General features: G+C 40.6%; 1 protein-coding gene across 8 annotated transcripts in view; it reads left to right on the forward strand.

The window, feature by feature from the left end:
* The window catches only part of CLYBL (citramalyl-CoA lyase), a 274,133-nt gene that overhangs the window by 92,951 nt on the left and 167,215 nt on the right, over positions 1-13,967 (forward strand). The window contains exon 2 of one of the 8 annotated variants that reach the window (XM_034665426.1): positions 10,262-10,361. The exons of the other annotated variants lie outside the window; for them this stretch is intronic. Coding sequence (XP_034521317.1) covers positions 10,345-10,361 — 17 coding nt within the window. The 5' untranslated portion in view covers positions 10,262-10,344. The remainder of the gene's footprint in view (positions 1-10,261; positions 10,362-13,967) is intronic. 8 annotated transcript variants of the gene reach the window in all.

Here is a 13,967-nt window from a genome sequence, read left to right on the forward strand (position 1 = left end):
CTGCCTTCGGCTCAGGGCGTGATCCCGGCGTTATGGGTTCGAGCCCCACATCAGGCTCCGCTGCTATGGGCCTGCTTCTTCCTCTCCCACTCCCCCTGCTTGTGTTCCCTCTCTCGCTGGCTGTCTCTATCTCTGTCAAATAAATAAATAAAATCTTTAAAAAAAAAAAATGTGAATTTTTGAGCCCATCGCTGTACTCCTGAATCAGAAATGCTGGGAGCAGGGCCCCAAAGCACCCCCTCCCCCCCAGTGATTCTGTTGTTTGCTGAAGTCTCCAGATCACTGGCTACTCAGTCACTCCACCTGGATATCAGATACCTGACTCTGGATTCCCCCATCTACCTTGTCCATCTTCCCTGTAGTAGTCTTTATCATCCATCCACCCAGGTGCTCAAGCCACTGTGATCCATTATCTACACAGTGACCAGAGTGATCTTTTAAAAATATGTCAGATCACATTCTCTTGCCTTAAAACCCTCTAATAGTGCCCACTGCCCTTGATATTAAATCCAAACCTTCGCACTGCTCTCCAGGGCCCTCCCTGCCAACCCCTCTGGCCTCCTCTTCTGGTGTTTCCTCTTACTATCCGGCTACCCACAGGGCCCCTCTGTAGTGTATCTCCTAAATACCAAGCTTGTTCCAGCCTTAGGACCTTTGTACTTGCTGCTCATTGCCTGGTCTGCTCTCCCGCAGCCTTTCAGATGGCCAGTGTTTTTGTATTCTTCAGGTCTCAGCTCAGGCGTCCCTCCTCAAAGACATTGCCCTGCCCCTTTCCAACATGCCTTTCACACAACCCGCCATCCCCTGTCCTTTCTCACACTGTTCGCTTCCTGCTTAGCATTTAACACTGTAATATTATCTTGTTTATTTGTGACCTTACCCCACTCCTACTACCACTACGCTATAAACCCCAAAAGGACAGAAAGTTGTCTGTCTTGTTCTCTATTGACTCCCTAATACCCAGCTGAGTGACACATTGCAAGTGCTAGATAAATATTTGTTGAATTAACAAATAAAATTAGCTTTCTACCTGCCTTTGCCAGACCTTGGTCTCGTTGTCATAGGGTAGAGACCACCCCCACTGGCAGACATGGATTTAGGCTTGTGGGGGTCATGGCCTGCTGGTCTAGAACTCCTTGTTTCTTTCTTTCTTTTCTTTTTTTTTTTAAAGATCCTATTTTTAAGTGATCTCTATGCCCAATGTGGGGCTCAAACTTAAAACCCTGAGATCAAGAGTCATGTTCTTGGGGTGCCTGGGTGGCTCAGTCAGTTAAGCATCGGACTCTTGCTTTTGGCTCAGGTCATGATCTCAGTTCTGGGATCCAGCCCTGTGTCAGGCTCTGCACTTAGCTGGGAGTGTGCTTAAGGATTCTCTCTTCCTCCACCCCCCACCCCTGCTTGCACTCTCTTTCTTTCTAAAATAAATAAGTAAATCTTTAAAAAGTTGCATTCTCCACTGACTGAGCCAGCAGGCACCCCTAGAGCTCCTTGTTTCTATTTTTCTTTCTTTCTTTTTTTTTTTTAAGATTTTATTTATTTATTTGACAGAGAGAGAGAGAGCACAAGTAGTAGAGCGGCAGGCAGAGGGAGAGGGAGAAGCAGGTCCCTGCTGAGCAGGAAGCCCCGTGCAGGGCCCAGTGCCAGGACCCTGGGCTCATGACCTGAGCTGAAGGCAGATGCTTAACTGACTGAGCCACCCAGGCGCCCTGAGCTCCTTGTTTCTTAACACTCCTAGAGACCCTCTTTCACCTCTATCTTTTCCAATCAGTAATTTCTCACCATACACCTGTGATGTGCATAGTATATGGTCACCATAATATTTATTAACTACAACAAAATGTCGTCGAACTTAAAAACATTTAAAAGACTTCATATTAAGGGCACCTGGTTGGCGCAGTCATTAAGCGTCTGCCTTCGGTTCAGGGCGTGATCCGGGCGATCTGGGATTGAGCCCCACATCAGGTTCCTCTGCTGGGAGCCTGCTTCTTCCTCTCCCACTCCCCCTGCTTGTGTTCCCTCTCTCGCTGACTCTCCCTCTCTCTCTCTCTCTGTCAAATAAATAAATAAAATCTTTTTAAAAAAAAAGACTTCATATTAAAAAGTTCATAATTCAATAATATTGAGTAAAGGAATGTAATTCTGTTTCTTTGAAATTCAAAACCACGCTCTGTCAATCTGTGGTGGTATGAGTCAGGATAGCGGCTATCCTTGTTAGGGTGCTCTGACTGGGGAGTGCATGAAGGTGTCTTCTGGGTGCTGGAAATGTTCTGTATCTTGATCTTGAGAGTGATATACATGTATAATGTGTACATCAAGTGGATGGTTAAGATTTGTGCACCCTTTAGAAGTTATGCCTCAAAAAATCTAAATAAGTAAATAAAAATACTTCCAAAAATGGGGGGGCGGGAGAAATGTAGAGGAGCAGCTGTCTGAAATGAAGCAATATGAAAGATCTGGTAGCGGGTCCTCTTACTGCACTTCAGTAGCTGACTTCGCTCTTATCTACCTTTAAATTGGTGGCTTGGGTTTTTTGTTTGTTTGTTTGTTTGTTTGTTTTTAAAGAAACTGGAGATTGGACAGTGTTTCTTCTTCCCCTCCAGAGGCCCAGAGCAATGTGGCCGGGTGCATTCTGGACTGGGCAGCACTAACATTTGTTCTTCTCAGGGACCGTCTGCTACTTTTCTCTGCCCCAGTGGAGCTGGGGGAATAATAAAGCTGTTATTATTTATACTGTGCAGCATTTTTGTCAGTGGTCTTTGTCATTGAGAGTTATGAAGTCAATGTAGGACACGAGGAAATTTGTGAGTCTTTAATCCAGGTAGAGGAAAGAAGTAAAAGGGGGTTATTTTTCCAGGGATGTTGCTTTTCCAAACACTTCCAGTTTTTGCACTCCTTTTCTTGGCCCTTTCCTGCACTGCCCTTTCACACGCATTCTAGTGACCTCTGAACTCAACACCTCCCGCCCTTGTCTTCCTGCTACTGCCACTTCCCTTTTGATCTGCCTCTTCTCATCAGTGCTATCACCATAGCTCCCAACCAGTTTCCCCACCACCAGGGAATATATAAAATAAATCCACCTGCTTAATTGTCAGGTTTCTTTATGGTTGGTCTCTAATTTCCTTCTCACTTAAATATTGTTCTTTTTTTTTTTTTTTTGGTTAAGATTTTGTTTATTTATTTGGGAGAGAGTGAGCGTGAACGGGAGGGAGAGAGACAAGCAGACTGGGCTCGAGCCCAGGACCCTGAGACCATGACCTGAGCCAAAGCAGATGCTTAACCAACTGAGCCTTAAGTATCCTGTTCTCTGAGGCAAAAGAGTAATTGTTGGTCTCCAGAAGTGCAGGCCGTGACTCAAACATCACACCTCTCTTAGTCTCTGACTGCTGTACTTGGAAAGGAATCTTCTTCCTGCCTCCGTAGCTTTCTCAAATGAAGGGCCATTCTTTCTCTCCAGGGTTAGCTGCCCTCTCATTTCTTCCTTCTCCTTGGGGAATCTTAGCACACCAGTTGAGCCACACTCTCTCCTGGTTTTTTTTTACTTCTTGCCCCTTTGTGAAATTCTTCTTCCCCACAGTTTACAAAAAGATTCTACACACATCTCTGTCAAAAATGAGGTAAAACATAAACTTTCCTTTATGTCCACACCTTTAAGCCTTTGACACGTGTCCCAACTTCTCTAGAGTCCTAACTTCTTCAAGAGGTGGCCTGTATCCACCTTCCTGACATCCCTCTAAGTGGCGTTGAATTCTCAGTCCATTAGAACATATTTATCCCCTCTAACTCTGCACCCGTCCCCTGAAAGTCCCCTGCCTTCAGAATTGCCTGATCCAAAGCCCCACTTTTAATCCTCATACTAGTTGACTCTCCAGTTCTTGGTGCTGTAGATCGTGCCCTGCTTCTCTGAATTCTCTCTTCTGTCTCCCCTGTATTAAGGATGCTGATCTTCCTAGATGTTCATCTTTAGTGTGAACGTTCCTTCCTGTTTTCCTAAAAAAGATTTTTCATCCTCCATTGGACCCTAAAATCCTGATACTGCCCTTCTGAGTCATTTCCCTTGATGATGACATTCCTTACTTTTATGATGGTCTTAGAATTTAATTCAGCCTGGATGTTTGTACACCTCTTCAGATGCTGTCTATACCAGTCTGACTTCAGGAGGTTTCTCGAAAATATCTTCCTAAATTTGAGTCTAAATAATGGCTCTATTTTAGCACTTACCATGTTGTGTTGTGATTGCATGTCTGTCAATCCAGCTAAAATTTGAATGCCACAAAGGCGAGACTTGTGTCTTTTTTATAGAATCTGTGCTTGATTGTTGCTGGTGTATGAGAATGCTGCTTGATTTTTTAAAATGTAAATTTAAATTTTTATGAAATAACACAGGACTCAGAGTTTCTCTGTTTCTTTTGAGTGCTCTGCCTGGTAGTTTTCAGTCTTTATCTTTCATGTTACCAACTTATCATCAAATGTCTGGTGATCTGTGGCTATCAGTCCATCTCCAAGAATGAGGAACTTAGGTGGGTGGCTCAATCAGTTAAGTGTCTGCCTTCAGCTCAGGGCATGATCCTGAGGTTCTGGGCTCCAGCCCTGCGTGGGGCTTTCTCTGTCCCTCTGCCCCTCCCCCGTGCTCGCACGCTCAAGCTTGCGCGCCCTCTCTCTCTCTCGTTCCCTCTCTCGCTCGCAGATAAATTCATAAAATCTTTAAAAAAATGAGGAACTTAAAAATTTATAGGGAGTTCTTTGTGGGTGCTAACTAATGGCCTTCACGTAGGGTTATCAGATGGGGACCCGCCACCTTCATCACCAAGCAATTGCTGAATATCAGTGTCTTAGGGCCTCTCTTTCTCAGAGAGGAATCCTCCAGCCTCTGACGTACGGGAATAACCTGGCTTCCAGCATTCTGGAAGCCAAGGAGGGAAGGGACCTGAGGAATCTTTACCATTCCATATGCTGACTTTCACTTGGTCCCAGTTTTTACTCCCATGACTGACTCCTCATTGTTGTGTTTTACATCGACAAGTCGGAAGCTGTTTTGGTGCGGTTTCTCCAGAGAGTTACTTCCTTCCCTTTGTTAGCATGGGAAAATTAGAAGGAGCAGGGTCTTAGTGCTCTTTATACAGATTTACAAACAATCCTTTTATTCACGTCCACAGCCCTACCTTCACAGGTTCCAGGAACCTCAGTTCTAAACATTTCCAGAGCTGTGTTACAGAAAGCCGCTGCATTTCTTTGGCCTGCCACACCTGTTCAGCCCCAGTACTTCAGGCAGTTAGTAGCTAGCCTTTCACTTGTCATCTTAACTGTCCGTTTCCCAAATTTGTTGACATTTCTTTTTTTTTTCCTTTTAAGATTTTATTTATTTATTTTATTTATTTAACATAGAGTGAGAGAGCGCGCACACGCACAGCAACAGCAGTAGAGGGAGAAGCAGACTTTCCGCTAAGCAGGGAGCCCAAAGCAGGACAGATCCCAGGACCCTGGGGATCATGGCCTGAGCCAAAGGCAGAGGCTTGACCCCTTAACTGACTGAGCCACCCAGGCACCCCAGTTTGTTGACATTTCTTAAAAGGAGTTTCTTCCATTGTGTCTGGCCCTGTGGATTCATACTCCTCCCCTTCAGTGTGGGTTTTTGAAAGGAAGTGGGGATAAACCCATGTTATCTGGCATGTTTCTGCTTTTAGTTTAGTATCCAACCAACTGTATGAACATTTATTAGTTTTTTAAAAAATTATGTTTTTTTTGTTGTTGGATTTTAGGAGTTCTGTATATATTCTGGAAATTAATCCCTTATTAGATGTATGATTTGCAAATACTTTCTCCCGTTGTGTGGGTTGTATCTTTTGATGAACAAAATTCTTTACATTCTTGAATTTGATAAATGATTTTCTTACATCTTTTGAGATGTTCAAAAGACTTCTCTAATTTGTTAATGAAGTGAACTATACTAATATATCTTCTAATGTTAAATTACTGGTATGAAATAATTTTTTTTTCAATTTTCTTGATTTGGTATGCTAAAATTCAGGAATTTTGCATTTACACTTTGAGACTGGCCTGTGATTTTCTTGTATTCACCTTCTTTGGTTTTTATACTCTCTTCAAAAAATTGTGAAGAATTGTTGAGGACCTTTCCCTCCATTCTTTTTTGTGAAACAGTTTGTATAAGATATGAATATTCTATTTCTTAAAGGCTTCTTAAAACTTGCTAAAATTATCTGTACAACTTGTGTAGGTGTATATCTTGACTATTAATTCAGTATGTTTAATAGCATGATTTCTTCAGGTTTCCTGGTTCTTACTGAGTCCCTTTTGGTTGCTTATATTTATCTAGGAAATTGTTCACATTGTCTGTTTTTAGACTTACTGCCACAGAGTTGTTTCTAGCATTCTCTTAGTCTCTTCTGCACCTGTAGATTTAGGTTTTGGATTTTTTTATTTTTCAAAAAAAGATTTTATTTATTTGGGAGTGAGAGACAACATGAGCATGAGGGGGCAGGGGAGGCACAGGGGGAGAAGCAGACTCCCCCCTGAGCTGAGCAGGGAGCCCAGTGCAGGTCTTGATTCCCAAGACCCCAGGGAACATGACCTGAGCTGAAGGCAGATGCTTAACTGACCAAGCGACCCCGGCACCCCTGTTTTTTAAATTTCTAATATTGTTTGTAATTTCTTTTTCTTTTTTCTTTTCTTTCTTTGTCTCCCCTGCTGAGAGAGAGAGAGAGAGAGAGAGAGCGAGCATATGGGTGGGGAGGGGCAAAGGGAGAGGAAGAGAGAGAATCTTAAGCAGGCTCCACACCGAATGTGGAGCCCCACATGGGCCTCAGTGTCAACAACCTTGAGATCATGACCTGAGCCGAAATCAAGAGTCAGATCCTCAATCGGCTGAGCCACCCAGGTACCCCCAAATTTTTGTCTTTTAGACCCATCAGTTTCTACCTCTGAATTTGTCAATTACTTCTGTAATTCTGGTAATTTTTGCATTTATTTCATACGTCTATAGTATAAGGAATATTATTTCTTTCTAGATCTTGTTATCATTATCTAGTGATCCTTTTTTTTAATCCCTAAAGGTGTTTTTTGCCTTGATTTCTGTCTTGTTTGATATTAACATTCATTGATTCAGTCATTCATTCAGCAATGTGTATCAAGAACCTAGTCTATGCCAAGCACATCATGACCAAAATAGGCAGTGTCCCCTGACTACCTTTATCACCATGTATATATTTTTTTAACTTTCAGTCTTATGTTTTAGATGTAGCTCTTTTAAACAGTATTTAACTGATTCGTTTTTTTCTTTGCATTTATTTTCTGTCTTTTAACAGGGAAATTTAATGTGTTTACATTTGTTGTGCTTACTTATGGAATTAAATTTATTTTTACTACCTTTTCTTTCAACTTTTTTTTTAAGATTTTTTTTTTTAAGATTTTATTTATTTATTCGACAGAGATAGAGACAGCCAGCGAGAGAGGGAACACAAGCAGGGGGAGTGGGAGAGGAAGAAGCAGGCTCATAGCGGAGGAGCCTGACGTGGGGCTCGATCCCATAACGCCGGGATCACGCCCTGAGCCGAAGGCAGACGCTTAACTGCTGTGCCACCCAGGCGCCCCAAGATTTTATTTTTAAGTGATCTTATACCCACCATGAGGCTCAAACTCACAACCCTGAGATCAAGAGTCTCATGCTCCACCGACTGAGCCAGCCAGGCGCCCCTTTTTCACTTTTTTTTTTAAGATTTTATTTTATTTTATTTTATTTTATTTTATTTTATTTTATTTTATTATTTTATTTATTTATTTATTTATTTATTATGCGACAGAGCTAGAGACAGCCAGCGAGAGAGGGAACACAAGCAGGGGGAGTGGGAGAGGAAGAAGCAGGCTCATAGCGGAAGAGCCGGATGTGGGGCTCGTCCCAAAACGCCGAGATCACGCCCTGAGCCGAAGGCAGACACTTAACTGCTGTGCCATCCAGGCGCCCCCCCTTTTCACTTTTTAAATGTACCATTCTATTTGCTATATTTTCCTTCATTTCCTGCTTTTAATTGGATTTACTTAGCTTTATTTATTCCTACAATTTTGTATTGTATTTTGTATTCTTTCTGCTTTTGCAGAAAGCAAAATTTTGATTTGCAAATTATGTATTTTAGTTTTTTCTTTTGGTGATTACTTTTATAATTTTATTTTTATTTATTTATTTTTAAACTTTTTTTGCACAAGCATGGGGAGCAGCAGGCAGAGGGAGAAGCAGGCTCCCTGCTGAGCAAGGAGCCCAATGTGGGACTCGATCCTAGGATCCCATGATCATGACCTGAGCCGAAGGCAGACGCTTAACTGACTGAGCCACCCAGGCATCCCGACTTTTATAATTTTAATATGTGTATTTAATTTAACAGAATTTAACAAAATCTAAAGTTAACTGATAAATCTCTATTTTCCTTCTGAACAAAGTGTTCTAAAATATTTTAGCCCTGATATACACCCCTAGTCTTTCATGTCCTCTGTCTAGTTTGCTATCAGAGCCTACTACTTATTTACTTGTTCTGTTTTGTTTTTTTAGTCCTTTGTTCTAAATGAGATGACATTATTATTGCTGCTGCTGTTCTTATAGAAAGGCTCTTACAGATTTAACTAAATCTGTTACCTGTTTGTAACCTCTTGGCTCATCATTGTTTCTTGGATCCCACTCCCTTCTTCTGGATTCAGCCTCTTGTATTATGAAATATATCTTTGGTCACTTCTCTCAGTAAAAGTATGAGAGTAGTAACTTCTTCCACCCTTTGTTTGTCTGAAAAATGTATTTATTTTGCCGCTATCTTGAATGATAACTTAGTTGAATTCAAGACGAGGTTATTTTCCTTCAATACTTGGAAAATATTTTTCCATTATTTTGTGGTTGAGGTTTATTTTGCTACTTGGGTACAGTATATTATGCAGCAAAATTGTTTTTCTTCATGAGTATTTAGTCTTTTCTGGCTTTTTGGTTTTGTTTTGTTTTGTTGTTGCTGTTGTTATTTTTTCTTAATTAGGTGTTCTGTAGGTTCACTGCCATATGTTTAGGTGTTGATTTGTGCTTATTTATCTAGCTCATGACTGTGCTTCTTCAATCTGAGAACTTAAATATTTCTTTCAGTTCTGAAAATGTCTGTCATGAATCCTCATTCTTTCTATTCTTAGCATTTATTATAATATGTCATTTTTCACTTTTTGTTTCCTATCTTCATGACTTTTTTTTTGCACTTTTAAGCCACTCCTGTTTTTTAATACTGTTCAATTCTTATCTGTCTTCATGACTTCTGTCACCTACCTGTCTCCACCATGTTCTATATGGTTTTCTTTCATACACCCTATAGTTTACTAGTTCTCTTATCAGCCATATCTAATCTGCTTACTTATTAATTTCATGACTATATTTTTTTCTTTTAAAATGCCATTTGATTCTCTTTCAAATTAATTTTTATTTTCAATACTGTCCCTTTTTTTAATGGTTTGTTTTCCTTCTTGGATCACTTTAATAACTAAAACGTATATTTCAGATTCCTTCTTAGGTTTCCACTTATTTCTAGTTCCCAGGTACCTATTCACCCTTGTGTTGTACTTGTTCACTGTCCTACCTGGTGGCTTACTTCTTCACATGATTGGGATTCTCTATTTTAAGCTCATCTTCAGCAGGGGTTGTTTTTGTCTCCAGGAGTCCAAGTGCCCTGGATTGTGGATACATTCTTGCAGCAGTGCTTTGCACTTTTCGTCTACAAACCAAGACTCAGTTGTTTCAGGGTCTTGAAATCAAATGAATTTTCATTTCGGTGGTATAAACTTAATGCCCACACTTGCTTTTGCATAGGCTCATGGTTTTGATGGCTCATACAAAAGGCTTTATTTTCACAGTGCCCAAGCCAGACCTCAGGCTACTTTGCTATTTCTTTTGTGGGCAGAGTTCTTCTGTTTCCCTTTTCATGAATTAGATAGCTTTTTAAGCGGCCCCTCACCTTGCACAAGCCAAAATTCGTGTCTTTTGTTCCAGGTGGATGTTGATATTCCAGCCCCTAGTCCTTGTTCCAGGACTTATCCCTCTGTGGCTACAGCATCAGCTCCAGGAATTCCAGAAGATTTCCCTTTCCTTTTTCTTTCAATCTCTGCTATACATTTAACCTTAAAAAAATTCTTTTTTGCTTAATATTATCCAATATTTGTGTGTAATTTAAGCAGGAGTGGGGTCTGCATCAACTCAGCCTGCCATAAAGCTATTCATCTTTGTACTTCTCAGCCCAGAAGAGTAACTAGTCCATACCAGATGCTGGATGACTGAATGAATGAATGAATGAATGAGTTTTTCACCTCCAGAAGCAGATGGAAGCAATGTTCCAGTGAGTAACTATCTCTCCAGGGGCACTAGAACAAGCAGAACTTACTTTTTTTTTTCTTTTTCTTTCCTTTTAGAATTTACTTTTCTATGAGGATGTAAGTAAAGAGAGTTCCTAGTAGACAAAATGAAGAAAGAACAGGACTTATGTGCTTTTTCTGTAAGTCCGGGAACAATGGGAACATTTAAGTGCCTTCCACTACTTGATATCTGAAGGTGGAGAGAAAGTGGACTGAGGAGTGGGTGCTCAAAGCATTTGCCGGTGGCTCCATACAGCATGCTTACCTAGAGGAGAGAGTGAAGAATTAGAGAGAAAGGACACTGGGCTTGTTTAGCTCCCCTTCTCTCCACTTTTAAGAAAAGCGTGCCTTTGGTGAGATATAGCTGTGGGCTCTTGTTTTCCTTCTTATGTCAGCCACCTTTGTTAGAAGCTGGTTATTGATGCCATGCCCTGTTTTAATTCACACTTCTCTGCTAATCAGTTACAGCGTTTATCCATTAATCAGGCATTCTGACAGAGTCAGTAACTGCTTTTTTGGATTTTGTGAGGGGCTGTACGTTATCCAGCAAGGAATAACATTCAGGAGCTCACTTTAAAACAGTGTGACTTTCCCAGGCTGGTGGACTTCCGGAGCAATAAACATCTAGTGGGGATTTCATATGGTGGTTTTTTAATATATTTGGTTGATGGGATTTTCTCACTGAACACTTCATTAGCAGGGCTCAACATTAGTGAAGTGTGGACAGGTGTACCTCTGTTTAAGAAAAACAAAAACATCAAAAGGTAATTATTCCCATCATGTATAAATGACTGCATTCACCTAAATGTACCATTAAATCATGAACTTCCTTCATTCATATTAAGTGTAACAATATCTTCTTGGCAGTGGGGTTGAGAGCAAAGAAACGTAAAGCCAGAATGTTTGGAGCTGCTACTGGAAAGCTAATCCAAAATTTAGAGCAAATATCTCTACACTTATAATCTGAGTCAAGAGGAAAATATTTTGTTAAACAAAAGCTGAGTTTATATACAAATTTCCTGAAGCCTATCTTTCACATAGAGCGTTTTAAACCTTTGTATACATGTGTATACACATTTAAGCACTACTCTGGCTTTCTGATTTGTTACTGCATATTCAGATATTAAGTGTCACAGAAATTAAAACTTTTAGCAAGGGTAAGAAGCAGAGGTGGCAACATTGAATTGGAGAGTTACAGTTTGGGTAGTTAAGTTTACCGCACATAATGATGGCAACAGGTTTCAATGATCTTTTTTTATGACAGATGTACCAACATTTAATTGTTTTTCATCAAGGGTGGAGAGAAAAGACACTTCTGTAGATTTTTCAATTCTCCTACGTGTCACTTAGCTGTCCTCACCATTGTCTAAGCTCCTTTCTCTCATCCTTTTTGCTGCAATGAGTTGTGTCATTCCCTCATGATCAGCACTTTTGTTGTCTTTGTTTTTTGCTGTACCTCAGAAGTCCATCTTTTCTTTCATCTCCTTCCCATTCATGCATGAGGGAACAGTTGTGCCCTGTTGTGGGGATGTTCCGCTGGGTTTCAAACAGTAGGGTTTCTTTTTATTCTCTTCTAAGTAGTACAATGGGGCTGAATGTCTGTTGCAGAATGCACACACTAATATGCCACGTTATTTGCTTTCTAAGAAGTCAATAAAAATACTACATTTAGGCTCAGCCCTTGGCTTGCTTTTTCCCTGTTGCCTTTCATGTCTTCGATTATAAATCTGTTTGTTTGTTTCTGATTGTAAAATATAATCTTCCATATTAAATCGAAGCGTGGAATCAACAAACAGGGAAAATGTTCCTGGCGGTGGAGTATTTTCACACTAGCAGATTTGGCAGTCTGCACCCTCCCTCGATAAGAGCCTTGAAACAGCCACCAGAGCTAATTAATGGCAGCTACAACTCAGAGAGGAAGAAAAAAAGAGAGTGGATCCCAAGTTGGTCTTGGCAAAACTTTACAGTGTGAGAGAGTACCACATCTCTGCATTTAGAGGTGTGCAGCTTTGACTATTTTCCCCCAGATCACCTGGCCTCATTGTTATTTTGGGGGGGAGGTAAGTGTAAGCATGAGTGTACCTAGTTATAAACACAGACCCAAAGGCCATCCCAGCAGCAAAAGGCTAAAGACATAAAAAGCTAGAGATGTCTTAAGACACTTTGTTCTCATATTCAGGAACAATCTTCAAAATCCTCCTTAATGAGGTCATAAAAGAAAAAAATGGAACAAGTGTTCCTTGTGTATCTCACTAGGGCACACCATCGGGGTCACTTGCCACCAGTATCCTATTTAAAAAGGGATTGGGGTAGTTCAATCAAGCATTGCATTAAGAGAGAGACTTTGATTAATTCCTTCTCTTTTCTTTTGTGCCACAGATAATTTCAGTAAATTTGTGATACTTTCTGCTTAGCCATTGCGGAGGCTTAAGGTTCTTGATGCGTCATGCTGAGTATTAGCATTTATCGGGCCTACTTGGCTATGGTGAAGAGGAGTGTATGCTCCAGACAGCTCTGTAATCTTTGACAAGCAGGGCTGGTCTTTAAACATGACCATTATCTGAGATCTTAGCGTAGGGAAGTTTCTGCTCTCAAGTTGGTGGAAAGAAATCTTGGTGTAAAAGAAGGAAAAAGACTCAACAGTAAGGAAGATGGTGATTTATCACGGTTAACTTTTTTAAAGGTACGGGATCTGCCTCTTAACTCAGAAGCGCACAGCCTGGGTAAGTTTCAGGGATGGCTCTCAAAGGAAACAAAAGCAAGAAAGGGACAAGTGAGTGCTACCACTGTGTGCTTTCACTGAGGCTGCTGTGGGGGAGTTGCAGATTGGCCCTGGGATGGTCAGGATCAGGTAGGAAATTGGATTCTGTTGTCATTTGTTTTCTTTTATTTACCAACTTTGTTTGTTAAGAGGCCATCAGAGATATGAAGGGTCATTTTAGCACTATGCTGCAGAAACCTAGGGTTGAATGTTAACTCTTTTGGTTGTTTTGAGCTAGAAGCAAGTTAGGGTATATTTCAAGCACTTAGTTTAAAAAAACTCAGTCACATACCTATTGTATTTTATAAGCTGATTTTGAAAGGGTGTATCATGTTTACTTTATTGCAAATGCAAGGTCTGTTAGGTGTCTGTATATTTAGGTGTCATTGAAAAGTTGAATTTGGGTTCTGATGGACCGGAACGGCTCCCAGGGGCCATTGTGATGGTGTGTAAATCCCTTTTTGTTTGTGGTTTACTCACTGGATGCACTGGGATCAGCTCTTAGGGCTGCTGCTTTCTGTTCCATTAATTCAGACACTGCACATGCGCATGAAGGCAACAGGTTAATAGTCCTGACTTCAGAAGATAGTTTTAGGTATGGATAGATAGAATCCCTTCTCTTCCAGTTGAAACATTTGTTTTTCAGTGGAAAGTGAGGTAGTTGGGTTTATTTTCATGAACTTATACATCAGATATATTTATGTTAAGGCAACAAGTTAAGGCAAGATTTTAGAATTAATTTTAAAGTACATTTTATGATAATTATTGTCCTGCTAAAGATTTAATAGCCAATCATAAGGGCTTTTTAAATTACTGGTTTAAAATGAAT

The sequence above is a fragment of the Ailuropoda melanoleuca genome, chromosome 7 (genome assembly GCF_002007445.2).
Source record: "Ailuropoda melanoleuca isolate Jingjing chromosome 7, ASM200744v2, whole genome shotgun sequence".
NCBI classification, from domain to species: Eukaryota; Metazoa; Chordata; class Mammalia; order Carnivora; family Ursidae; genus Ailuropoda; species Ailuropoda melanoleuca.